At 43.3% G+C, this 25,848-nt stretch overlaps 4 protein-coding genes across 14 annotated transcripts; 2 read left to right on the top strand and 2 right to left on the bottom strand.

Annotated features, from left to right (window-relative positions):
• Positions 1-1,330: 1,330 nt before the first annotated feature.
• Positions 1,331-15,942, bottom strand: LOC133409746 (uncharacterized). 4 transcript variants are annotated; one of them, XR_009769456.1, is made up of 5 exons: positions 15,821-15,942; positions 15,079-15,186; positions 9,415-9,539; positions 9,196-9,272; positions 1,331-2,813 (listed from the first exon to the last, which is right to left on the bottom strand). XR_009769456.1 is itself a non-coding variant. In XM_061690177.1 (3 exons), the coding sequence occupies exons 1-3, from the start codon at positions 15,576-15,578 to the stop codon at positions 13,916-13,918; spliced, it is 768 nt and encodes a 255-aa protein (XP_061546161.1). In that variant the 5' UTR covers positions 15,579-15,712; the 3' UTR covers positions 9,550-13,915. The 4 variants fall into 4 exon arrangements, 2 of the variants coding, with proteins under 2 accessions (XP_061546161.1, XP_061546162.1); XR_009769455.1 differs by lacking the exon at positions 1,331-2,813 and adding an exon at positions 7,332-8,459; XM_061690177.1 differs by lacking the exons at positions 1,331-2,813; positions 9,196-9,272; positions 9,415-9,539; positions 15,821-15,942 and adding exons at positions 9,550-14,475; positions 15,479-15,712.
• LOC133409742 (gap junction alpha-5 protein-like) lies at positions 2,510-11,677 on the top strand. Of its 2 annotated transcripts, XM_061690162.1 has the most exons (7): positions 2,510-2,797; positions 6,127-6,250; positions 6,793-6,957; positions 8,056-8,310; positions 9,222-9,287; positions 9,397-9,545; positions 10,514-11,677. In XM_061690162.1, exons 2-7 carry the CDS (start codon positions 6,182-6,184, stop codon positions 10,911-10,913), a joined length of 1,104 nt encoding a protein of 367 aa, XP_061546146.1. In that variant the 5' UTR covers positions 2,510-2,797; positions 6,127-6,181; the 3' UTR covers positions 10,914-11,677. The 2 variants fall into 2 exon arrangements, with proteins under 2 accessions (XP_061546146.1, XP_061546147.1); XM_061690163.1 differs by lacking the exon at positions 6,793-6,957.
• On the top strand, positions 15,579-20,005 carry setd4 (SET domain containing 4). 3 transcript variants are annotated; one of them, XM_061690159.1, is made up of 13 exons: positions 15,579-15,671; positions 16,701-16,777; positions 16,868-16,963; positions 17,057-17,094; positions 17,185-17,273; positions 17,421-17,657; positions 17,728-17,787; positions 17,892-18,021; positions 18,086-18,260; positions 18,874-18,952; positions 19,072-19,152; positions 19,226-19,349; positions 19,807-20,005. In XM_061690159.1, the coding sequence occupies exons 1-13, from the start codon at positions 15,655-15,657 to the stop codon at positions 19,966-19,968; spliced, it is 1,365 nt and encodes a 454-aa protein (XP_061546143.1). In that variant the 5' UTR covers positions 15,579-15,654; the 3' UTR covers positions 19,969-20,005. The 3 variants fall into 3 exon arrangements, with proteins under 3 accessions (XP_061546143.1, XP_061546142.1, XP_061546145.1); XM_061690158.1 differs by having other exon boundaries at positions 19,226-19,361; XM_061690161.1 differs by having other exon boundaries at positions 15,581-15,671; positions 16,706-16,777; positions 19,226-19,361.
• cryzl1 (crystallin, zeta (quinone reductase)-like 1) lies at positions 19,510-25,433 on the bottom strand. Of its 5 annotated transcripts, none has more exons than XM_061690166.1 (13): positions 25,256-25,433; positions 25,035-25,112; positions 24,825-24,897; positions 24,003-24,047; positions 23,869-23,937; positions 23,323-23,456; positions 23,139-23,226; positions 22,883-22,903; positions 21,923-22,021; positions 21,718-21,848; positions 21,333-21,438; positions 21,209-21,254; positions 19,510-20,410 (listed from the first exon to the last, which is right to left on the bottom strand). In XM_061690166.1, the coding sequence occupies exons 1-13, from the start codon at positions 25,313-25,315 to the stop codon at positions 20,314-20,316; spliced, it is 1,047 nt and encodes a 348-aa protein (XP_061546150.1). In that variant the 5' UTR covers positions 25,316-25,433; the 3' UTR covers positions 19,510-20,313. The 5 variants fall into 5 exon arrangements, with proteins under 5 accessions (XP_061546150.1, XP_061546152.1, XP_061546148.1 ...); XM_061690164.1 differs by having other exon boundaries at positions 19,511-20,410; positions 23,139-23,250; XM_061690167.1 differs by having other exon boundaries at positions 20,316-20,410; positions 21,181-21,254; positions 23,139-23,250.
• Positions 25,434-25,848: the final 415 nt, after the last annotated feature.

Genomic DNA, 25,848 nt, shown 5'->3' with positions numbered 1-25,848 from the left:
AATCCCCAAAAAGCAACAGTGCCAAACAGGACTCAGAAATACCAAGGCTTACACACATACTTGGGTCTGCCAGATCTAAACCAGTCCAGACCGCTACCACTAATTCCCACAAAGTGCTGTAATCCAGTCAGGGATGTTGTGGTCCACCGTATCAAAGGCCGCAGTTAGGTCCTGCAGGGCAAGGCACACATTAGTCCCCAGACAACTCTTAATAAGCCTGTCGCTGTGCTTTGCAGCCTTTTGAAACCAGATCATGTATCATCAACTCTTTTTTGAAGATACTGAGAATTGTTTCCTCATATTTCTTACAGACAGAAGGGTGTACATGTGTTTTGGTGAACAGATTGGCTTTACAAGTTAAAAAGGGCAAACAAAGTGGCCGGAGGGCAGCTGGGATGCCACCAAGTGTTGTTGTTCTTTTTAGCTCTTAAGAGAGAATAAGGATGATTGACGGTTTAGTTACAAAATGGCGGAAGGACCAAAAGTTGAAACCTTAAGACCAGTTTAAAAATCCCTAACTTGAAACCTTGACACTGTCGTGAAAGACCAACCCTGACTTAAACCCTAATTTGAAATCCTAACTTTACCTTGAAACCCTAACCCAGTCTTTAAAACCCTACTTTGAAACCCTAACCCAGACAGGCCTCGGCCCCCAACTTCCCGAAGATTTTCAGTTTAGCAGGCAGCCACTTCGGTTTAAAGACACCGTGGAGGCGCTGCAGGAGTCTTTCGATGTCACTGACTGGCTTTATGGTGTTTTTGAAATTGTATTCGATTTTTGATGAACATACAACACTGTTTCTGTTTCGGTTGTTTTGTAAAGCGCTGTATAAAACACAGTTGTTGCGTTTTAATAACACCAAGGCTGAACATCTTTTTCCACGTGTATGAAAGGATCGGAAAAAAACATTGTCTGTATCGCTAATAAAGCCTGGAGCAGGATATTTTGAAATGTTTTACATCGCTTATCTTATTTCCCGCGGGCTTCGATACCGTGAATAAGCTTCTTTCGACTTGGTTTTTTGGCAGGGTCTCTTCGACTTGATTCTGCTCGGTCGGATCACTGGATCCGTTTTGGATTTGGCTCATAACAAAATGTGTAAAAAGTACTACATGTACTACACGGGGTTTCGTAATTTAGTTTGAAAAACTTTAAATACCTTTGCAAACATCTCGGGGAAAAAGCTCTGTCATTTTTTTTTTTATTATTGGGTGTTGTGTGTGGAATCTTAAGTTAAAAAATATATACATGAACTGCAGCATTTCAACACGCAGGTCGCTCACAAAAAAACACAATCGAGCTTCTGTCATTGGACAAAAAACACTCGCAGCCATTTTCCCCAACTTACTTTTTGAGCTTTTTCAGTCACATGCCGTAACCGCTGCGTACAATCAATTCGACAGGGACAACACACACACACACACACACACACACCCACACACACACACACGCGTGCTCACACATGTTAGCACACACGGCCTCCAGGAAAGCAGCAGGCTTTCAGTGCTATCACAAGTTGTGTGGGGGAATGACACAAAGAAATGTTCAAGTTGAAATCTCGGTGGTTGTGTGAGATGATCGCGATTCGGCCGGTGCCGTTTGCAGTCACGAAGCGACTCGGGGCTCTTCTCTCGCTTTCCTCGTACGCCACTCGACGAAGACCGCCATGTACAAGTCCACTTCCGTGTCGCGACATCGATTTGATCTCTGACGTCAAACGTTTGTGTTCAAAACCCTTGTTCGGGGTTTCACTCGTGAAACCATCCCCTTGACGCTAGCACAATAGCTTGCAGATAACCCAGCGAAACGACCTTCAGGTAGCATTCGCGCACTCGAAAAACGGCAGTGGCTTCCTCGCCGGATTACTCGCCCAATCACACACACACACACACAAACACACACACAATAGTTCAGCATTTGGGGAACCAGCGCCCAGATAAGAAAAGAGTGACAAGGGGGGAATGTTGGGCCTGGACCTGGAGCCATTGTGTCCTAATACAATATAAGACTTCCTTTCCATGCCACACACACACACACACACACACACAAACATACATACATACAGAGACAGACACACACACACACACCGGCACACACTCAAATGTGGAACCACTCACGCGCACACATGCATATAGACACTCACTCACTTACATACAGTACACGCGCACTTACATTCACACTAACTCGCTCACACACTCACGCATATACATAAACACACACACAAAAGCATGCAAAAACACAGTCTCACACGTGCACTCACACACACACTGAGACACATTCACACACACAATCTCACACACATATGCAGACACACACACACACGCACACACACACATACATGCCCCTACGTGAGCGCAGTGAATAGCAGGCAGCGTGGCACCAGGACAACTTCCTTTGGAGACACGGCCCAGGGCGAGCGAGGGAGGGAAAGACCAGTGAGAGAGAGAGAGAGAGAGAGAGAGAGAGAGAGAGAGAGAGAGAGAGCGAGAGAGAGGGTCCGCTACAAAAGTCTCCCACCGGCGTCGCCTCACCCGCACAAAAATTGTGTTCTCATCACTTCCAACTGTCTCTAGATTCAAACCGCTTGTCGACGTTCTCTCTCGTCCGACTTTCTTTTTCCACAAAAGTCATCGGGAACGTCGTAGCGGATCTGCCAGGCGTCCCCGCTTTCCGCAGGTGTAACTCCCCCGCTTTGCTCCTTCCTGCCTTGCTCGAAGGCGCCTCGACGAACCGGCGACAGCCTGCTGCGGGCTTCCAACCCCAAAGTCGCCTTTACAGCATCGTCGACATCATCAGGTAGTCGGTGTGTTGTCTGCAACACACACACACACACACACACACACACACACACACACGGCATTATGCCAAATGTTTGCCAACTTTTTGGGTATTTATACACTGCAAAAAAGGGGGGCTTGGAAAATGAGAAGAAAGGAATGAAATGAGGAATGTATTCCATTATGGATGCAAAATAATCTACCAACAGAACAGCACATTTTGATTTTTTAAAGCAAACTATATACATGTATTGAATTATTATTAAGGGGCGTGGCCTACTCAATGCCGGAGTAGGGTTTGGCCAGTGAGTCTGCGTATGAAGGTGTGAGCGTGAGTTGTGGCCGACAGCAGCTCCTTGCGAGTGTTCTTGTTTTGTATTTTTTGGGCGATTAAGTGTTTGTCTCATTCAACGAACGGTTGAAAGTGCATCGTCACCGTTCGGCTCTCCTCGCCCACACGCCACGCCACGACAGTGTCTTAATTCTTCCCTTTTTTCCCCCGCTTCTTGATTGTTTCACTTCCAATACATTGTTGGTCACGCAATGATGATGATGATGTATAATAATTACACAGCTGCAGTCAAAAGTGGCTGGAAATGAGGAAAATGACAGGTGGATACGTCACGAAGCCACAAGAGAGGATACGTGGTTTAGAAAGTTGGAGAAGGTGACGTTATCCGGCAAAAATCACCACCATCTCTTTCCGCTGACTCCCAGTAACTCCAAACAATTCATTCTTTCATTCGTCTTCCATTCCGCTTATCCCCACAATTATGAATGGTAAATATAGACAAGAAGTCAAAACATCCCATAATGTCAAAAGCTGCACAAGTTGTTCTAGTGCACCTTTTTATTGTCTTTTTACCTTAAAAGTCATTCTCAGAGAGTATACGACAGAAAATATTGTCACATTTTACTATCCTACGCCACATTTCAGAAGTAAAATCATAAAAATGAAAAAAAAAGAGAGCAAAAGCACAATCTGAAGTTAATATGGGTTTCAACTAGTTGAATTTTAAAAACAAAACAAGAATTTTACTGCCACAAAATGTTTTGGGGTGCGCGCACACACACACACACACACATACTCATAACTTTGAAATTTTGTATGATTAATGAAGAGATTTGTTGTTTGGCAATTGTGGTTTAAACATTATTTCTTCATTTTCTGAGCCGCTTCTCCTCACACGGGTCACGGGCGTGCCGGAGCCCATCCCAGCTATCATCGGGCAGGAGGCGGGGTTGTTCTGCATCCACCCTGAACTGGTTGCCAGCCAATCGCAGGGCGCATACAAACAAACAACCATTCACACTCACATTCACACCTACGGCCAATTTAGAGTCTCCAATTCATGCCATTATTTATTTATCCCTCAAAAATTAATTCCTCATAAATACTAGTTTACGCATACTTAATTTAATTTCGTTCATTGAAAAAAACACCCTGAGGTGCAAGAGCGAGAGCGAGAGAGAGCGTGTGTGTGTGTGTGTGTGTGTGTGCGTGTGTGTGTGTGTGTGTGCGCGTGTGTGTGTGTCATTGGAGCAGGATGCAGAACAATGCTCAGTGCTGGACACACACGCGCGCACGCACACAACACACACACATGCGCACACACACACACACAAAGGTCAGGCAATAGTTTATACAAGGAAGCAATACTGTTATTAAGTATCCCAAGAGCACTTCTAAAAGACACACAGACACACAGACACACACACACACACACACATCCAGAGTCTATAGCTACACGCACACACACAGACACACAGTTTGTTCAGCGCCTCGGGGTGTCGACAAAAACAGGAAGGGAGGGGCATTGAAGACATAAAGACGCTGTAAGAAATTTCTTGGATTCGTTCTGCAATTTGTGCTCGAATGAAATCTGAAATCTCTTTGACTTGAAAGCTGTAAAGACTTTTCAAATAAAGTGCATTTGTGCTCGGAAATAGCAATAAGACTTGAAGCAAATGCGATTGGATGCCCATTTAATTAATTTCATCCAGAGCCAATCACACTTTTTTTGTGCCATATTTCAGACACACACACACGTTGGTGTTTTCCAATTAACGGCAGCATTCAATGTTGCTTATGATTGCCTATGAAGTCATGTACACTACAAATCAGATCATCGCAAGCAAATGTTTTCCTTCTCATTCATTTAACAAAAGCCAACAATCAAAGAATGACGACAATTGTGTGTTCAAATTAATACGTTTCCATTGGTGAGTGGAATTCCGGTGGGTTGCGTTGGTACACAAATCGGAGCAAGAGGATTTGTTTGTGTGTGTGTGTGTGTGTGTGTGTGTGTGTGGGGGGAGTGGATGCTTTCCTTCCCAAGAGAGTGACGGGGGCGACTGTGGGAACCGAAAGTGAAGCTATAGTAAGATGGGAAACAAACATTAAATGTATATTTAAAAAAAAAAAAGGTCAAACTGAGTTTTTCGCGGTCCCGTGCGAACCATGAATTAAGCCCAAATGCGACCAACTCTTTGATCAATTCAATTTAAAGCTTCTAAAAAGAGTTCCAAGATGGCTTAATAACATGTGGGACACGACAAGAATCAAGAATTGCAGCAGACTTCACAACTCAAGGTTTGTCTTGCTGAAACGAGCCAGTATTGAGAGGGCGGCCGTAGGGCGCTAGCTAGGGTGAGGTGGCTGGCCGAGCAACTTCTTCTCGTGGCAGCAGAGCCCAAAGTGTGTGTGTGAAAACAGCGAGCATCCATAAAGACAATTAAAGCATTTTCACTGGTGAGGACAGCACTTCAAATACTTGTCAGTGACCGCGATGATCTGCGCGTGCGGCGCATGCCGAGGACACGTCGACAAACCAAAATACCTATCCACTCGCACAACTTCGCCGAGCAATGGCGTATCTGTTGCTCATCAGAAGCAGAGCTGCATCCAACAGAACTCAATGCAGCTCTGCTTACCTTACGGCTTTGACACAATAGTCTTCCACACCGTTTAGTCTAGCCGTGGATTGAAAGTGGCGCTGGATCGTCACCCAGCCTTCCTGCCAAATCATTGGTGGAAAAACTCGCTTTGGGGACGATTATGTAAATTTGCCCCAATGTCACATCACAATTGGCAAAACAGGGACACAACTATTTGTGCACAAGCTATTCAAAGGTCACTTTGACATCAGGTGTCCCCTTTAAGACCGACATGTACACCCAAAATGAGCCCGTGCGTTCAAAGCAAGGGCACCACAGCCAAAAACCCGTTTCCAGACTCAAACCTGAGGCCCTTTGGTTACAAGCCGCATTCTCAACCACTCCTCCGCACCTTTCGGGGCTTCCTGCAGGGAAGGTTACTAACCGACATCGGACGCTCTGTTCCTCAAGGTAAGAGCGAGAGTTGGGCTGAGTGCGAGCCAGCATCTGAACAGCTTGTGAGGAAATGGCAGACTGGAGTCTGCTGGGAAACTTCCTGGAGGAAGTGCAGGAACACTCCACCTCCATTGGCAAGGTACGCACACACATCAGTCAAGCGCTCTTTGACAATTTGTGACATAAACCCACGTGACGCTCGACAGTTCGGAAAATCTAGAAAATTCCGAGTTCAATTCGTTCTGTGACCAAGCTCGTCACTGGAATCACTCGTATCGCAGATCATCTTTGCCCATTGAAATGAACGCAAATGCCATTAATCTGTTCCAGGCCCCTAAAAAAAACACAGTGACATTTTTTAACAGTTTTTTTTTTTTTTTTAAACAAGAAAAATAACACTACTCTGTTGTACTGTATACAATTATGCAGAAATAACGCTAGAATGTAAAGAATTAAACAGTTTTTGCATGAATTGATGCTTTAATTGAATGGACATCGTGCTGCTCTGTCTGGTGTTAGTGCCTTGGCCACTAGGTGGCAGTATGTGATACCGCACTGCTTTGTTTCGTTTGCCCGTCTATGACATTTTGCATCGTGCATTAGCATTAAGCTAGCGGTCCTTCACAAGGCAAAGTTATGTGGTTTCCATGCAAGACTAGAAATCGAGGTTTACGTTTGCAGGTGTGGTTGACCATCCTGTTCATCTTCCGCATCCTGGTACTCGGGACGGCGGCCGAGTCGTCGTGGGGCGACGAGCAGGAAGACTTCAACTGCGACACGGAACAGCCAGGCTGCGAGAACGTTTGCTACGACAGAGCCTTCCCCATCGCGCACATACGATACTGGGTACGCCGCAGGCTGGGTTGCCAGCACATTTAGCCCAATATATGTCCCACGCGTCCTAGCCACATGTCTACTCTGTAAACAACCACAGTGCAGCTCATCTTCTGGCTAATGATGGTCATGGCTAACAATAAACTTTTGGCAGTAATTAAAATTTGTTAACTTGTTTAAAACGGCAGTGAAATTAGTGGAATGCAAAATAAAAGTAGCACGGTGCTAACGCAAGTTCCAACCGTTACTATTGCACTCGTCTGCATCGTTGAGTTCGGAAAAAAAACACAAACTAGTGATGAAAAAGAATATTATATTGATCTAATTCAATTGAAAAATAATGTATACAATTATAAAACATTAAATATTATTAAATGTGTTCTGTATTTATTGTATGCTTTGTTTTGTTTATTTGAGAATTAACTGTTAGCATTTAGCATTTTTTTTTTCATATAAATGTTAATGTCTGTATTTATTCTGCAGATTATAGATTATTATTACTATAGTTTATAGAATATTTATAACACACAACCGGAAACATTTCATTCCCTTACTGTGCCCAATGTGAGTCAAACCGTAACATTGAAACGAGGGATAGACGAGTATTGATAGCAGGTATCGGTTTCGGGCCAATACCTGCCTTATTTCAAGGCGTCGGGTACTCGTGAAGGCTACCGATACCAGTCACGGATACTTAAAGGGAAAAAAAAGAAATTTAATTTAAAAAATCTGACTTCAAGTAAGTCCTCCTCACCAGTAGTTGGCGCTACACTTTGACGAACCACCACGTGCGTCAGAAAGAACAAAAGAAAGGTCTTTGTTCACAGTTAACTGTCACTGTGTTAATTGAAATTTGATGTATCAAAAGTACTAGTGGTATTGGTGAGAACTCAAGAGCGAATACTCGTATCGAAAATCACAAATTGAAACCAAGATGCGTAACGAAACCGTCAATATTTCATTTCATTACACAACTTTCTTGATATTTTTCACCCCCTTAACATTGAGCACAATCCACAACCCCCACACTATAACAATCGCCACCTGTGTAAAAAAAACAACAATAACAGCAACCATTGGTGGTCTGGCATCTTTTTAACATGTTCCCAGGTGCTCCAGATCGTGTTCGTGTCCACGCCGAGCCTGGTGTACATGGGCCACGCCATGCACACGGTACGCAGGGAGGAGAAGCGGCGCAACCGAGAGGAGGACCAAAGGGCCGAGGACGACAACGACGACCCGGGAGGGGGCGACGAGGAATCGGCAAAGGCCAAGAAGGCGGGGCCGTCGGCCGGGAGGGTACGCCTGAAGGGGGCGCTGCTGCAGACCTACGTGCTCAGCATCCTCATCCGGAGCATCATGGAGGTAAACGCCGACTCCGTTTGCAGTTCAGTGTGAAACACGCACATACGGTGGTGTCGACAATGACAAATGACTCCATATACGCAGGAGTTTTTGAGAAAAATTGGAGTTTTGGGCTCTGCTGTAGATGGTGGCAGCCAAAAAAAAGTTTACTGTCAAACGAAACATAAAACAAAATGAATTACATGCTGCGCATTTAACCAAACCACATAAACTTAAAATATTTTCTCAACAAATTATAAACCGATTTGAACACATACAAATTGCAGGCATAAAATTTATGTCACAATTTGCAATTTTAGTACAGATTTAGTACAAATTCTCTCAGGTCTCAAGTAGACGCACATGATTTGCTCTAGCGGGCCAGATAAAATGTTGCGGCGGGCCAGATGTGGATCCCCGAGCCTTGAGTTTGACACCTGCATTGTAGGCAGACAATAAAACAATACTCACAGGCATCTATTCTTTGTCCTCTGTGAAGAATGATAATTGGGGCGTTTCGACTCGCGACATGTATACCGCATGTATGTTTCTCTATTGTACTGCCCCCTGGTGGGCAAGCCACACACATAGCAAAAAGGAGCCGCACAATGTCAGTGAGCATTGAACAATGAAATCATGATGAGCGAACTGTTTAATTATTTACAATACTTTGAATGATGTTATTACTGTATGTGCAATACCGTAGAGTGCTATTTTTATTCTTAAAAAACTTTTCGTTGGCGTTGACTGGGTGGCTGGAACGGATTGATGGCATTTCCATTCATTTCAACGAAGAATGGTGATTTGAAATGATTTGACAATGGTCCCGAATTCTACTTCTAAGTCAAGGCACCACCGTGTTTACATTTTAAAGCTAATTTAAAGAAATGTAAAAAAGTATCTTACTGTAGTTGACGTCATGCTCCATGCAGGTGGTGTTCCTGTGCCTGCAGTACTTCCTGTATGGAATATTTCTCCATCCTCTTTATGTTTGCAAGGTAAAAAAAAACAAAAAAACTTTATTATTATTTTCAAGGTGTTTTCAAAGCCATAAAATGTCACAAAGTGTGAGCGCGCGTGTGTGTGCGTGCGTGTGTGTGAGGTTAGGCGTGGCCATGTCCACACCCGGTCAACTGTTACGTGTCGCGGCCCACGGAGAAGAACGTCTTCATCGTGTTCATGTTGGCCGTGTCGGGCGTGTCGCTGTTGCTCAGCGTGCTGGAGCTGCACCACCTGGCCTGGAGACACTGCTGCAGGTAAACACACACACACACACACACACACACACACACACACACACTGAGGGCTCATCGAGCAGCGTGGCAATTCATAGTCGTAGCCGGGAAATGAAAAAAAAATCCTCCCATTAAATTTTGAATTTATTCTTGGCATACTCTTCAAATAAATACAACTTTATTCTAGGAATATTACAACTTTTTCTCGAGGAAATATACATTAAAAAGAAAAACAATGTTCTCCCCCCTAAAAATCTGAGGCTTTACGGAAAAAAAAAACTTTTTTTCTGGAAAAAAATATAACTTTTTCTTATAATATTCTGGATTTTTTTTCCTCTCTCAAAAAAAAAAAATCAGGACTTCATCCTGGAAAAACTGTTTTCTGACAAAAAAATATGACGACAGTATTCCCCAAGAAACATGTCTTCTATGTTCTCATCATATTAAAATTTTCTCCAATAAAATCCAACTTTATTCTCATAATTTTACTTTTTCACACACAAACAAATAGGACTTCAGTCATTGAAAAAAATACAACTTTTTGTCGTAACATTAGGACCTTTTTCTTGGGGCGGAGAAAAATGATAAAATATGACCTTGTTCTTGTGAGATTTTGTTTTCATTGAATTTTTTCTTGTAATACTTTCTGACTTCATTTTTGCAATACAACTTTTTTGTCCGAAAAGTCGTGTTATTTTCTGAGAAGAAAATTGCAACTTCCTTTCAAAAGAATGACTATTCTCAAAAGATTACCTTTTTTCTTAAAACAATACATACTGTATTCCCCCCTGCCCCTTTTCTTCTTTGTACATTCCAAGTCATGTGCAATTCTAATATTTCAACTGCTGTTACTATACACTCAAAAATAGAATAGAAAATAATTGATGTCTAATGTAATGTTATTTAAATGTACATGTTGCGGCTGTTTTTATAATCAAAAGGCACAAAAATGGCTCCACACTTACCAAGTCCGATCTTCCTCTTTGTAGACGCCTTTTGGCGTCAAGGAAGGCCGCCGGCGCTACGGATTCGCCTCAGTCCAAACAAGTACCCCCGCCCCCGCCGCCGCCTACACCGCCTCCCGACTTCAGCCAGTGCGTGATCGGCTCGTCGCACTTTCTGGCGCTGCCCTTCCCCAACCACCGCTTGGCCCACCAGCAGAACTCGGTCAACATGGCGGCCGAGCAGCACAAGATGGCGGCCGGCACGCACGGCGACGAGGGCCCGCCGGAGATGACCTGCTACTCGGCCGGCTGGCGGGACGCCGCCGGCTGCCTGCAGATCCGCAACGGCGGCTCCGAGCGCCTGCTGTTATGCGCCGACAAACGGCGACTCAGCAAAACCAGCGGCGCGAGCGGCCGCACGCGAGCAGACGACCTCGCCATCTGACAACGCGAGCCATTCAGCTCCTCGCACGAAACCCACGATGGCCGAACCAACACTCGAGCCATTCATCGGGAGGCCTCGGAGGAGAATTTCGCTCTTTAGACCTGAGCCGAAACTTAAGCGAGAATGCGGAGAATCAGGCTACAAGGAGTCAAGACTTTTTTTCCTTTTTAAAAGACGAACAAGACGGGCTGCATGTAGGTCACCAACAGACACAAAACAAACACGAATCTATTTCAAAAGGTCAACGAGAAGGCCGCGCACTTGGTACCATGTCGCAATAATAGAACCAAAACACAATATGACAGCACACAAACATACACCATCCAGCACACTTCACAATCAATATTTATCTAACAATATGACAAAAATGTTAATGAATGCATCCTACTCACCAGACATGCTGATTATTAAAAGTATGAATGTTTGCAGATCACTAGGGATGTGTTTTGCTAGTCGAAGTTGAAGTTTGGCTCTGACCGACCCGAAAAAAAAAAAGGACGGACGGACGGAAGAATGATCATGTCAAATTTATTTTTTTTCTGGGGAAAAACATTTTTGGGACTTTTCCACGAAAATCAACTGTGCCTCAGCTGATCGCAGACAATGATTGTGCTCCACTTGTATTTGCGGTCAATGCCTTTAAGATGCGATAAATGATCAGTTGATTACAAAGCCCATCCGAACCAGCACAACACAAACATGGCACACACGAGTGAGTGTCTACAAACACTTAACAAAAAGTGTCTCGCTCTTCTTTTTTTTTTTTGGCGTGTTGGAATTTATTGCACTGCGATGCAGCCACTCCTGGACAATAAGTCGCAACAACAAAAACTGATGAGATGACATACACGGCCAATGGATGTCCAGTGATGAATTCTGCCAAGGAACCCAACAGATTTGAATGAGTGCTGCATTTTTTCCATTTCTTTTTAACAGAGAACTTTTGCAAAAGTCTGTATGCGAGGACAGTTAAGTACAATGGACTACCATGTATACACCATTACCATTTGCTTAACAGCTATCACACATTCTTGAAACACGACCATTATTATTTTGCTGAAAAGGCTTGTTTTTCTTGAAAAAAAATATTACTATGTTAAAAAAAGAAAATCCTTTTTCTTGAAAGAAATTGACTTCTTCCTCACAAAAATAAGCATTTTTCGTAAAGAAAAAAAAGGCTTTGTTGAGGGTATAAAACGTTTCTTTAAAAAAAAAAATGCTAAATTTTGATGGAAAAGCTTTTCTTGTCAAAAATACTTTGATTTTTGAAAAAGTCTTTTCCAGTAACATTGCATTTTATATGCCCAGGGCAAAAAAATTGCAACTTTATTCTTATGTCAATTTTTTTAATGAAAAACTGACCTTATTCTGGCGGCACGGTGGGCGACTGGTTAGAGCGTCAGCCTCACAGTTCTGAGGACCGGGGTTCAAATCCCGACCCCGCCTGTGAGGAGTTTGCATGTTCTCCCCGTGCCTGCGTGGGTTTTCTCCGGGCGCTCCGGTTTCCTCCCACATCCCCAAATCATGCATGCGAGGTTAATTGAAGACTCTAAATTGGCCGCAGGTGTGAATGTGAGTGCAAAAGGTTGTTTGTTTCTACGTGCCCTGCGATTGGCTGGCAACCGGTTCCGGGTGTACCCCACCTCCTGCCCGATGAGAGCTGGGATAGGCTCCAGCACGCCCGCGACCGGCGTGAGGAGAAGCGGCTCAGAAAATGGATGGATGACTTTATTCTTGCATGATTACTTTTTGTAAACTTTTATGCAGGTTTTGTTTTGGGGTTTCAGGGCAACAATGACATCAAGTGATGCACAGTCAACACACTTCAAGCAAGTTAGCAGCCTTTGCCCAAGAACTTTCCCATGATATATAAAAAAATTTTTTTACAGAGACCTTTTGTATAAGTCTGTACACTTTTGCATGCGAGGACTGTGAAGTACGAGGGGCTACAATGTTTTATATGCAATTATCACACAATCATAATCTCTCCATTTCATTGAATTAAACAATGGATTACATACGCAATGGATAATTCCAGCTCAGTTGGACTCTGCCTCTCCTTTGAGAACAAATTGGGAGACTGAGCAGCTAAAACGAGCTCGTAAACAAACAGTCGTTCCTCCTCCTCCTTTCTTTTTCTTCTTCTTCCCATGGCAAATGTCCATGGTGGGATGAGAATTCCCAGCAATGAGCTCAAGTGGAAATATGAGGAATGTTTGGGAAGATCACCATCATCAATCTAAAAGGTCTCTTTTCCCCAAATTATTTGAACTTCCAGAAAAATACATGAAAAGAAATCGGTTCAAAGTGATTGTTTTAATCTATTCATGACATCTATTTGTATTTTTATTTATATTTTCACACTCACAACATGAATACATAAGAACTAACAACTGACTATTTGAAAGACTGATTTGAGACAATCATCCTGGTTAACGAGGGGATAGCCACAGCGTCCGTACATAGGCCAAAGAGCGGCTCCAACTACCGGAGACATTTTTGGACATACTTGGCAAATAAAGATGATTCCGATTCTGATAGAATAATACAAATGAAATCAGTTCAAAACTAAGTCATCTTGACGGGGGTTGCTTTCTGGAGAAATTCTAAAAACAGGATCAGCAAAACACAAATATGGAACAGGATGTGGCGCTGATTGCACTTAACCCCTTTGGCAATTTAACGTGAGCTAAAAATGTTCCAAATCCCCCAGGGTCACCTTTTCCATCCCTGATTTAAGAAAGGCACAATACGCCTAGCAAACCAGAGAATGAGTTTCACTGTTTGCAGAGCGGCCACCGCATCCAACTCCCGTATCATTTCTTTGACTGTTGTCCAGTTTGGAATGTCAGCGAGAGTCACACCAAAGCGATTTGCAAAGGTGGCGATCAGGTTTGGGATGTTGGCTGTCGGGACCTGGTTTGTGATTCCGTCATAAACCATCATTGGCATATCTGCACTGTGCATGTTGGAATTGGACTTTGTGGCACTGCTGGTCTCTTCTATTTGTCTTTGCAGTTTCCAGCGATGTACTCTTCGCATTGTTCTCTTCGCTCTGCCGACTCCTCTTCGAAAGCCACATTCTCCCTCTTCTTTAATTTGTGCCAACGCTTCAGGGCAAAGTGTCGCTTTTTCTGTGTCAGAATTTCAGATTTCAGACCACCAACATACTCCCCGACTTCTGAAGAATCCAATTTTCCTTTCAACTGATTGATCTGCTCGTTTTTTCTTGGAACTTTTTGGTTCAAGACTTTCTCCAAAACACTCATCTGCTTTGCACGAATGTTTCTTAGTTCAATCATCTTTGCTTTCCGCATAGCAAGGTGTTTCTGCTTCAACTCCCGCAGACTTTTCTGCCAGCGCTTACAGTTGGCACATTTCGCAGTCTGCCTGCTTTCAACCGGAGTATTTGGAGCCGGCGTGGACTGCACCTCCATCTCGTTTTCCGGTTCGGATATTTCCACTGACACAGGCATGGTCGCCGAATCATCTCGTTTATCATGGCATGTTGAAAGACCTGAATTACCCAAAAACATCTCACGTCCTAATCTTTGAACAAAGTCTGAAAAAAATAAAACCAACAATAACTCGAATCACGCAAGAAGGCAGTCATTGCCAAACTGACATGAAACGCGTGTTGGATGAAATATGTAAACAAACGCAATCAACCGTCCATGAAATGGGTCACGTGACCAGTGGCGGTATTTGGTATGTGTGTTGCATACATGGAGCGGAGCCTGTGTACAAGTTCTGCGGCAAGAGACGGCGGGTGTTATTTGTTGTAAAAATGGAGAGGGGAAAAGCTCAAAAAGGGCACAAGTTTGAAAGCAAACAAGAATATGAGAAAGAAGCAAAGAACGGATGTGTGCAAGTTTTGTATTTTATGTGTGGGTAGCGAGTTCCAACTTGGAATCACTGACGGCAGTTGAATTCGCACAGTTGGGGAGTAACAAATTACATCATGCAAGATTATGTGATCGAATTAGAACATTTATGTACAAGTAATCTGTTATATTACTAGGAGAAAAATATGTCATTAAAATACAGTTGCTTTTAGAAATTTGGATGATTACAATTTGCAAATATGGCCACAAAAACTTTTATTCTTCCTCCTTAGCCAATTCTAAAGCCAACATTTACGTGAATCCCATTGGCTGTCTCTGACCGTGTGCCACCATGCCATCACGTCGTTTTCCCTGGCTGGCGACCAGTATAGGGTCTCGCGGCTTCTCGTCCAGAGTCAGCTGGGATAGGCTCCAGCACGCCCACGACCCTAGGGAGGATAAGCGGGATGGAAAAATGGATGGGTGGATGACCTCGAATCGCCAACATATTAGTTTACCGAAAGTGTCACAAAAATTGTTTTTGTGCCATTCAAAACTTTTGAACACATAAAAGAGCATTGACTTTTGAACAGTTTCATCTTTATCATTTTTTTTCATCTCTGTCAAAACCAAAGAAAACCTCAATCGAATTGAAAAGTTCAGGATTTCTCAACAACGTCTTCGGCCAGTAGAACAAGGATTTCCTTGCGCGAAACAATGACAAAAGCAATTTTGGCGCACCTCCGCTAAATCCAAGTTCGGGAAAACCGGCACAGCGAAAAGGAAAGAAAATGGCGGCCTGCCACTTTCCCGTCATGACGCAACATAACTCAGTGCGCATGTCCGGAAAAACAAGAGCAAGCGTGTTCGACGAGTCGTACTCGTTACGGCTGAGCTACATGACGGATTTTGATTAAATGACACTTTCATTGAGGTATAGTTGAAGCTTGCCAGAGTTTGACTGCAATTTAATTAGGCAGATATTTTCCGGAAGCGTCGTTGTTTTAGCGGCGCGTCTTGGCTCCTCGTGTTACTTTTACTTTCAGAAAATCACCAATTTCGTTAGGAATAGAATTAGTTTACCTTGTCGTTTTGGTGTGTCTTCGGCTCAGTCCGACGATAAGATATGTGTTCAGTTTAAACCTTTTTCTTCTTATTTCTTCTTCTTCTTGTGCTTCTTTGTCTTCGTCGGTTATTTTTTGGGGGGGGGGGGGCGGTTGACGACCAATTGGGGTATTACCGCCACCAACTGGTGTGGAGTGTAGATCTTGATGCATACACAAAACTTTAAAAGTACCACAACAACAAAACCCTAATAATAATTTAACAAACCCCCCGACAAAAAAACGACATCATTCTAATTACATATATTTCTCTTATATATTGCAATATTAAAAAAAACTTTGTCTCAGAATTTCCAAACTACATTTTTCTTTGTTTTTTAAATCAAATGTCTTCTCTCAACCTTATACCTTTCACGGCTAAATAAAACATGCTAACTGTTTCCAATCTCGCACAGTGACAGCTTCCCCATCTTAAATAATGTCTTGTTCAGCCCTGCATGTCCAAATCTCATTCTCAGCATTATTGTTGCTTCTTTTCTGTTGTTAATATAAACACTGTTACAAATACCAGAGAATATGAATGAACTTTAAAACAAAAGCACCGTGTCGTCACATCCTGATGACGTCACATACGTTGGAGCTAATCAGGTAGCAGTGATGCTGGTCTCTTCTTCTTACCAAGATAGTCAAAGTAAAGTAATTTGTCTGTTCATACTTAGTAATTATTTACAAGGAATAGTTACAAATACAGTACATTTTTGTAATAAAAGTACATTTATGATAAGAAAATCTCAAAGTGCTACAGGAATTAAAGCAGTAAAACCAGAAACCAACAGTGAGATCCGAAAAGACCATTAAGTAAATAATCAATATAAAATGATGTAAATTATTGGCCAAAGTCCAGACGAGGTCATGAATGGTCGAGGGCGAGCGTCAAGAAAGCGGAAGAAGAAACGTGACGGTGTGGCCCAGTCAGGTATAAAACGACAATTTGTAAACTTGTGTTGCTGCTCTATTCAGTAGTCACATCTTTTAACGTGTGCGAACTTGTCTTGTTGTCGTCCAGTCCCTCTGAGCCACCAGCCTGAGTACGCGGAGCTGCTCAGGTTTCTCCACCGGCGAGGATTCGCGTCAACGTTGCTGCAACCGGCCCTCTTCTCTGGTAGTAACCGGTTTATATCGATCCAATCTGAAACGTACAGACGGTGCAGTTCATGTACAACATGAAGCATTTGCTGGTTTGTTGTCTCTCAAGACACAGGCCGAGGTCTGCAGGCTGTCAGGAGCGTAAAAGTAAGATGAGGTCACCGTCCATTCAGGTTGCCCAAATATGAGCCCCAGAAAGAAGGAATGAATTGATGAAGCATCTCTCTGTGTTCCAAGCCCAACCAACTGTTGATTTCTCTGCCCGAGTCTTGTCTGCTTACAACCTCCACCGTGCTGGACAGCTACCTCGGACACTATATCAAGAGGTAAATGCGGTTGTAGTGGTAGAAATAGGAATAATAGTTGCGGTCAAAGTAGTATTAGTAGTAGTAGTAGTAGTAGTCTTCCCATTTGCGAGGAATCTGCGCATTTCTCCACTTCCTGCGGGCGTCCCAAAACTTTTTTATGGTCAGCTGGAAGCCGCGTCCGTCACCTCTGTTGGCTCTCTGCGTCTTCCTGGTGTGCGAGCGGCACAGAGGCCCGGACGCCGAATGGTGGCCGTACATCCGCGTCCTTCCCGGCTCCTACACGTGTCCCGCCTATTTCGCCCACGCCGCCGCCGCGCTCCTGCCCGTCGGACTGCGGCGGCGAGCTCTGGAGCAGGGGGACGCCGTGCGGGAAATGCACTCGTCCAACCGGGACTTTTTTAGGTGAGTGTATTTGAAATGATGAACGGGATCGTGTCTGCTCTTAAAGCTTATGTGCGATGTCCCGATTCAGGACTTTGCAGACAGTCCTTAGGCAGCCTGTGGAGGACGTGTTGACCTTTGACGCACTAAGGTACTGCAAAATTCTACTTAAGTAATGTACTTGAGTAAAATCACTGTTTTTTTGGTCCACCACTGATTACGTCAAAACAACAGAATTATTATTTTTTTGTCCAGGTGGGCGTGGTGCAGCGTCAACACCCGCTCCGTCTTCATGTGTCAACCGTCCAACGAATTTTTGCGCGGGCCAAATGATTACGCGCTGGCTCCCTTTTTGGATTTGCTCAACCACCGGCCTGACGTGCAGGTACGCATCACATTGTCTAAATTTGCATTTCAAAGTCCTTATTGACTTGCTTGTTGTTCATCAGGTTAAAGGTGGTTTCAACCACGAGACCCAAAGTTACGAGGTCAGGAGCGCGGGCGGAACGCCGCGCTTCCAGCAGGTCTTCATCAACTACGGTTCCCATGACAACCAGCGCCTGCTGCTGGAGTACGGCTTCGTCGCCCCCGGCAACCCGCACAGCGTGGTCTACGTGGATGCGAGTGAGTAGTAGTACTAGTCATCATAGTGGTATAGTAGTTGTAATAGTAGTAGTTGTAGGACTAGCAATAGCATTGGTAGTACTATAAAAAGTGTTAGTAATGGAAGTACTAGAAGAAATAGTATTTGAGTAATATTATACATTGGTAGTCATACTATAAAAGTAGTAATAGGAATAGGATAGTGGTAGTAGAACTTGAGTAATAGCAGTAATCACTTTGGAAGTACTACTAGTATAGTGGTAGCAGCACTGGTAGTAGTGTAGTAGTAATAGTAGGGGTTGTAATTGTATCGTAGTGGTGGTACGGGAATATTAGGAGTAAACATAGTTGTAATGGTGGTATAGCAGGAACTAACAGTAGTACTAGTTAAGTAGGAGTAATAGTTGTAGAACAAGTAATAGTAGTTGTAATGGTGGTAGACTAGATGGAGTAAACATAGTTGTAATGGTGGTATAGTAGCAACTAACAATGGTACTAGTTAAGTAGGAGTAATAGTTGTAGAACAAGTAATAGCATTGGTATAGTAGTAGCAATAGTAATAGTAGTCGCAGCCAAGTAGTAGTAATAGCAGCAGTTTAAGAAGTGTTAATGATGTGCAATTGTGATTGTGAAGAAATGCTGCGCGAGGTTGTGAAAGGAGACACAAGTCTGGAGCAGAAGATGAAGTTCCTCGCAGACAACAACTTTCTCAAGTCAGACATTTTACCGTTTGCATTCTTCTCACGCAAATCCCTTCCAAACCTTCTCTTCCTCATAATAATAATGATGAATGAGGCCGTGCAGTTATTTTGTTGTCCTCGTCGTCCCTCAGCAACCTGAGCGTGTGCGATGAAGGTCCCAGCTGGAGGCTGATGACCGTCCTCAGACTGATGTCACTGCCTCAAACTCTCTTGTAAGAAAGACCCTCATCCGCCATCTGAAACACGAAGCTTCCAACCAAACCTGAATCCGTGTTGTCGCGACAGTCACCGGTGGAAGGCGGTGTTGCGCGGCCAGGCGGTGGGCGAGGTGGCCGAGCGCCGGAGCGTCCGGACGGCGGCGGCGTTGTGCCGACGACTCCTGCGAGACACGCTCACGGCTCTCGAGAAGGTTAATGACCACGTAGGAACACGTTTGGCATTTGCACAGGTGGCAGAAGTACTCTCACTTACCTACAGTGAAAAAATACATTGACATTCATTATTTAAGGACAAGAGATTTGTGTGTAAAAAAAAAATTCTGGTAGAAGTATGAATTGATTTATTTACAAAACCCATTTTTAAAACTTGGCCCAATGGAAAAAATATCTGCACACCACCGAGATAGTTTCTCTCTTTTGAATTTACATAGGAAAAAAAAAAAAGTGTATTAGTACTTTCTCCCCAGAAAAGGTGGAGAATTTTTTAATGGTTAGATTACAGAGTTGAAAATACATATATCCATTTTCAAATGTAGGGAGTAAAAGTAAGTTATCTGAAAAATAACTACTCAAGTACAGCAACATCATCAATGTACTTGAGTATTTTTTTTTTCCCCACCACTGCTCATTTGTTCTTTTTCTACGCAGATCTCCAGGCTTCTCCAACAGGGGGAGCCCTCGCTCAGGGAGCAGCTGCGGGTGGTCGAGTCACTGCGGCTGGAGGAGAAATGCATCCTGGGAAAATGCCTTCACTCACTGGGAGGCTCTCAAGCTGAGGCCTGCCAAACGGACGTAAACGATGCGAGCTGACGTGGATGCACGTCTTGCAGACAGACGGTCGCGGGTTCGACTCCAAAATATTGCGTCAAGAGAGGAAACTATGAGGAAAAAGACAATTTCCTCACACTGGATGGAATTTATTGAGGATGTTAACACAGCAACATGGAGACTACGCGCCACTGTATGTGGCAAAATATGATATGTGTATGTGCTTTGCTATTTCAACATAACTGCAGTGGAAGAGGTGACCTTTGCACATTTGTTCATGAATAAAACAAGGTAGATTATTGGTCAAACTAGACTCGCAGTCGAGAAGGTCAGAGTGCATCAAGGAGGTCCTCACACTTAACAAAGCGGTCCAATTAAAGAGCGTTATCACATTTGGACGACGGCCTTTTTCTTGTGCTGAAGCTGCACGTTCTCCATGGCGGCGGCCGCGTCCTGGAGAGGAACCGCCTCCTCAGGCTGAGGTCTACACAAGAAGAAAACACTTTTTACACTCTGGGACAGGCCAGGCTACTGGAATAGTTTCAGTGACGTCATTGTTCTAAAGCATCTTCAGGGTATCTCCAAGTTGGAAAAAAAAAAAAGCTTAAAGACTATTTTTAAAGGCCATTTCCCATCAAATTTAAGATCTCATTCGTTAAAGACCCGTGGAAGCACAAGAGTGACAAAACGGGGTCAGTACTTGTTTTACAGTCGAATCCTCGCCTCAAATTCTTCTTTCAAGACAATTCATTTAGGAAAGTCAAATCTGGACAAGTGTGCATTTCACACTCCACACCAACAGGGGGAAGCATGTAGCAGACAGTAAGTGGTTGCAACCCTCATTTATTTCTTTTTAAAATTTAAACTATTTAACCAAGAATCGTCCCGTTGAGATTCAGAATCTCTCTTTCAAGGGTATTTAAAACTTAACATCCATTACTTTGTTTATTTTTTCCCAATTTATCAGTGAATAGATGAATTTGGTGACCAAGGACAACATCAGACACACAATCTATAATTAATCGATAAAAGTACATCTGACATTTTATATCTTGGTGAAATTGTACATAAAAACATTGATGCTTTTTTTGGTGGATGGTTTTTGTCATGCTATTTGACTTCCTTTAATTTAATTTAATGGTTTGTGAGGTGGTCTTTTAAACTGTATTACCTATGAGAATGTATTTCTTATAGTCAACTGTCCATCCTTTATGAGTTATGAATTTGAAATAAACAATTGCAAATTCAAATAACCTGATAGGAACTCGTCTGGTTCGTGTACCTGAGTACTCCAGACGACATCTTCTCTACAATGTCCCTGAGAATATCTGCCAGCAGGCTGTTAAAGAAGAGTGTATATGGCTGATGGAGCCCTGGATTCATTGCACGCGGTGAGCCAAGGATACGGAGGTATCGTCCCTGCTGGGAAGACGAAGCCAACCACACTTGAGCGTTGAGGAACGATACGGAGGCTGACTTCAAGAACATTAACCTGCTGTCAGGAGGATCCAACTGCAAAAAAAACAACCAAAAAAACAGATGGACAAAAAATAAATATACACTTAACCTATTCAAACGCATTCAAACTTATGAAAACATGTTGCAAATGTACTTGAGCACCCCAAAAAATTGCAGGCATAAAATGTACACAAAATAAAGCTGCACCTCGACTTACTTGAATGTTTTTCTTCCATATAGCGGGGGCCGCGGTAGGTGAACCGCGCAGCAACACGGTATGTGAATATTCCATCAAATCTGCTGATTGACGAGAAAAGCAAAAAATCCACTCACTTGCAGGTCCTTCTGGGACGTCACCCAGTGGCCGCCCACTGCCAACGCACTGAGGATGTCGTGCTTGTGCGGGAGGAACGCCGCCTCCTCTTCCTCCTCCTCTTCTGGTTGCTCTTTTTCTTGCAGACTAACTTAAGACGACAAGCACAATTTGTATACTACTGCCATAGAAATATTAAAGTGTTTTTTGTTTTTGTTTCTTTACCTCCTTGGTCCACAACTATGTCCACTCCCAGACCCCCCGTCTCCTCCAGAACCGCCGGAAGAAGCTCCGACGGGTTTTTGTGGACGGGAATCACCCTCACTGCAGTGACAAATGCACATTTGGTCATTTCAAGAGTTCAAATATAAAATAAATCAGTGATTCCAAATTACGGCGATCTCAGTGGTGTGTGGAACAATTTCACTTAATTTGTGAAATATCATTTATTTACTTCAAATAATGCATCTTTGTTCATGTATGCCAGTGAGGTATAGTGACAGGCAGAGCGAATAAAAACTGGTCCACTAGACAGTAGAAGGTACAATTAAGCTGCAGACAAGAACAGCTGAAATTTATTTGGGGTTCAAAAGAGGCACTTTAAATGGCAGCAGGTGTTTACCGATAACGTGGGTCTGAAGGTGGTTATCCCCAGTTCTAAGAGGGTGCGCACACTTGTGCAACCACATCGTCTCAGTGTATTTTTATTTCTCCATTCAAAATGTTTTTTTTTCCCCCTTCAATTAAGTTGCAGAGGTTACAGGTCACACTCACGGTGGGAAAAGTTTTGAAATGATTTATCTTGGTGAAATGTTCTTCTATCATAAAAATGTGGCCTTTTAACTGGGCCGTGTAGACCTTTTATATTCACTGTACATCATTTTCGTGATGTTTTTGTTTGGTGGTGTGCCGTGAGATTTCGTAAAATGTGTGTCTTGGCTCAATAAAGATTGGGAAACAAATAAGTGACGTCATTATATTCTCATCCAATCAGTTTTAATATTACCCATCATGTCTACTCAATCAACAGTTACACTCATTAAAAGAATGTTAAACTGAGTTTTACTGTGGAATTGTATGTAGGACGTGTATGACAAAACAAAGCACTGATATGATTGCAAGTTTAAATAGTAGAAGGGAGAATTTTAGCAGGAAAATAGTAATAAAAGACAGTAAAGATCTCACCCACAAGAGGTTCCTGAACACCTGAGGGAAACAAGAACGGGGGAAAAGGAGGAAGGAAAAGAAGAAAAAAAGATTTTAAAGAGAGGAAATTTAAAAGGCTCCTAATGACGATGTGGCAGAGTCGCTGGGAATCCCGGTTTTAGTGTAAATATAGAGCTAGACAACACACTCATTGTCCTGAAACACATTCAAAATGGAAACAATAAATTCCTACACAGTTTTGCAAGTACGACAGACAGCGAGTGTGAATACAGACCGACGCTGGGCCGTAGCTGCTCCAAGAAGGTGTGCTGCTCCTGCGAGTGCGACGTGGTCAGAACCTTCACGCCGTGGTAAGACGCCAGCTGGATGCACATCAGGCCAAAAGACTAAGTGGGGGGGGAGGAAACACACGCTGGGGTCTTTATCGTTCATAGTTGTGGCTAACAGGATGCACGTACACTGGCGCCGTCCACCACCAGGAGCGTCTGTCCGGCCGCCACGCGAGCGTGAGCGTGGAGGGCGCTGTACGCGCGGAGGCCGTCCTCCAGCGCCGCGGCCACGCTCGTGCAGCTCAACTTCGCCGGCTTCTCAACTGCACGACAAACGCAAACTGCTTCATCACTTCTGTTTTTGACAAAATTATTAAACCACCTGTCATTAAAACCGGGAGAGCATCCGAGATCATAAAGTGCTGCAATGCAGGCTCTATGGAACAGTGAAGAGGAAGGGGGGGGATCTTTTATTATTATGTCTCGGAAAACTTCTAAGTCTTAACATAAATTAAGATACCACAGCAATTGGTCAAAAATAAATTACTTACTACAAAGAATGGATCTTTGTTCACTATCGGGCATTATTGTTTGGCCTTGGCAGAGGCCTCCACTTGAACGAGTGCACTTGTATTGGACTGAAACGCGGGCAGGAGTGACTTCAAAACAACGCTGGCATGTTGTGTGTGTGCGTGTGTGTGTGTGTGTGTGCATATGTGGAAGAGTCCACGTTACCTAGATACTGTTCATTAATGTCAATGACATCACTGAGTCCCGAGCAGACCGAGTCCAGCGGAAGAATGCCTGTCATACACACGGGATAAGTATAGCTGGCGTTGCAAGCACGTGAAACTTTGCGGGTAACGTACCTACAACCTCGTCATCGGGTTGGAAGAAGGTGACCTTTGGACCGACTGCAGGGAGGGAGGGAGGGGAAGGAAAGAAAGAAAGAAAGAGAAAGAAAAAGGAAGCACATTTTATTTATCTAGCACTTACTGAAAAAACAGAATCACAAAGCAATCGAGTCTGACTGGAATGCCTGCCAAAACAAATTTACAAATGTCATAGCTGTTTTTTTTTTTCTTTGTAAATGTCTATATCAGAGGGAGGTCGTAGATCAACTGTAACAGTTTTTTTTCTTAGTATGAGCCTATGAAAGTTAATATAAGATGGAAATTATTTGGGTGCAGATGTTTTTTTTGTTGTGCCTCGTTATCAAAACATGGCAAAACAAAAAAAAAAAACATCAGCACCTAAAATAATCTGGTATTGTGTATAACAGAGTGAAAAAAAAATGTTTTTACTTTTAAATTCACTGCCAGCTGTTTTCAAAGCAGAGCACCGCGTATTGGCGACGCGACGAGCCGAGATTCACCTTCTAATCTTTATCGTCTACTCAAAAGCTGTGCCGATCTCAAATCCCAAGCGATGAAACGACGCCCGTGTACGGGAATCCCGACAATGGTTAGCAAAGCTGAATTTCAGACGAGCCGAGCTAGGCCCTCTTCCACGCTAACCCATTGAATAACGTACTCGACGGCGATATTCGTTAAGTTTCCGGTTGCTGAATTTAAACGTCCACGGCAGCGATGAGTTGATTACACGTTACTGTCTGAAAAGTCTTTTTTGGACCCAAGTTTCTGCGCTTGCACTTGAGTTCAGTAACTTAAGATCAGTTTTGATGATCCCACCTCGTTGTACGATGCCGGTCACCTCCCTGCCGAGGGGAATTGTATCTCTCTGCAGTCCCATGTCTTCCAGAAACTGGAGCATGCAACAAACAGAAAGCATCAGGTCTGTAACAAGTACAAGCATAGTAATATCACTGAAAAAACATTTTGGAGAGGGGGGGGGGGGGTGGAAATGCCCTCTTGATACGTTTTAAAGGAGGATTTTATTACCTTGAGGTCCACCGGGCTCAGGCCACACGCCTTCATGTGGATTCTGACGTCATGGCTACCCAAGACCTCAGGAAGAGTCTAGCGAGGGAATCATCACAAAAGAGAAATGATGCTTGACAGCAGCCTCATACGAAATCGAAAAACTGCTTCCCTTGTTAGAAAGCCTTTTCATTCGGGTCGAATTGCTTTGCCGGCACAAACCTAAATTAAGACAATCTCACCGTTTCCTGCGTGACGAATTTGAGCTCGCTGCCGTTAATTCGGCAAAATAAACCTTTCATGTTGTTTCTCCTCAAATTTGGGTTCTATTAAGCACCCTAATTATATTCTTATGTCATTTCAAATGATAGCATGCGGCTCTTCCGTTTGTGTGTGATTGACTTGCTTGTGTCAGGTGACTTCCTTCTTCTTCGTTTATTCAAGAGCCAAGTGGTGGATTTGTGTCGTAGCGCCATCTGCTGAAAGCTCCGGCGCACTACAGTTTTATTCTCTTGTCACCTGCAGCAAACCTCGCTGTGCACTGCTGATTGCTCTGGACTGTATCGTCTCACTTATTTGTATTTCATTTTATTCATTGCTTATTATTTTTATATTCAATTCATATTTGTTCTTTTTTGGATTGCTTCTGTTGCATTTTGCATATTTTTATTTGAACATTATCTTTGTGTTTTCCTTCGCTATTTGTCTTTTTTTTTTACAATGGAAATAAAGGCTATTATATTGTATTCTATTCTATTCTCTCCCACATCTCGGGCCATTACAATATTGAAGTAGTTACACATATTAATTGTTGTTATAGACTCTTTGTTAGTGG

This window comes from Phycodurus eques, chromosome 11 (assembly GCF_024500275.1).
Source record: "Phycodurus eques isolate BA_2022a chromosome 11, UOR_Pequ_1.1, whole genome shotgun sequence".
In the NCBI taxonomy this organism is placed as follows: domain Eukaryota; kingdom Metazoa; phylum Chordata; class Actinopteri; order Syngnathiformes; family Syngnathidae; genus Phycodurus; species Phycodurus eques.
The sequence above is the reverse complement of the archived record's forward strand: the minus strand, read 5'-3'. Positions and strand labels throughout refer to the sequence as shown.

Excerpts from the sequence above, each read along its gene's own strand:
- LOC133409742 (XM_061690162.1), top strand. The coding sequence starts at position 6,182 with ATGGCAGACTGGAGTCTGCTGGGAAACTTCCTGGAGGAAGTGCAGGAA. Across the intron at positions 6,251-6,792 it reads ACTCCACCTCCATTGGCAAG|GTGTGGTTGACCATCCTGTT; the intron begins GTACGCACACAC and ends TTACGTTTGCAG. Across the intron at positions 6,958-8,055 it reads TCGCGCACATACGATACTGG|GTGCTCCAGATCGTGTTCGT; the intron begins GTACGCCGCAGG and ends ACATGTTCCCAG.
- LOC133409746 (XM_061690177.1), bottom strand. The coding sequence starts at position 15,578 with ATGCGCACTGAGTTATGTTGCGTCATGACGGGAAAGTGGCAGGCCGCC. Across the intron at positions 15,187-15,478 it reads CGAACTTGGATTTAGCGGAG|GGTCGTGGGCGTGCTGGAGC; the intron begins GTGCGCCAAAAT and ends TATCCTCCCTAG. Across the intron at positions 14,476-15,078 it reads TGATGGCATGGTGGCACACG|ACTTTGTTCAAAGATTAGGA; the intron begins GTCAGAGACAGC and ends TATTTTTTTCAG.
- setd4 (XM_061690158.1), top strand. Across the intron at positions 17,274-17,420 it reads CTCGGACACTATATCAAGAG|CTGGAAGCCGCGTCCGTCAC; the intron begins GTAAATGCGGTT and ends TTTTATGGTCAG. Across the intron at positions 19,362-19,806 it reads TCGAGAAGGTTAATGACCAC|ATCTCCAGGCTTCTCCAACA; the intron begins GTAGGAACACGT and ends TTTTCTACGCAG.
- cryzl1 (XM_061690164.1), bottom strand. The coding sequence starts at position 25,315 with ATGAAAGGTTTATTTTGCCGAATTAACGGCAGCGAGCTCAAATTCGTC. Across the intron at positions 24,898-25,034 it reads TGAGCCCGGTGGACCTCAAG|TTTCTGGAAGACATGGGACT; the intron begins GTAATAAAATCC and ends TGCATGCTCCAG. Across the intron at positions 21,849-21,922 it reads CATAGTTGTGGACCAAGGAG|TTAGTCTGCAAGAAAAAGAG; the intron begins GTAAAGAAACAA and ends TGTCGTCTTAAG.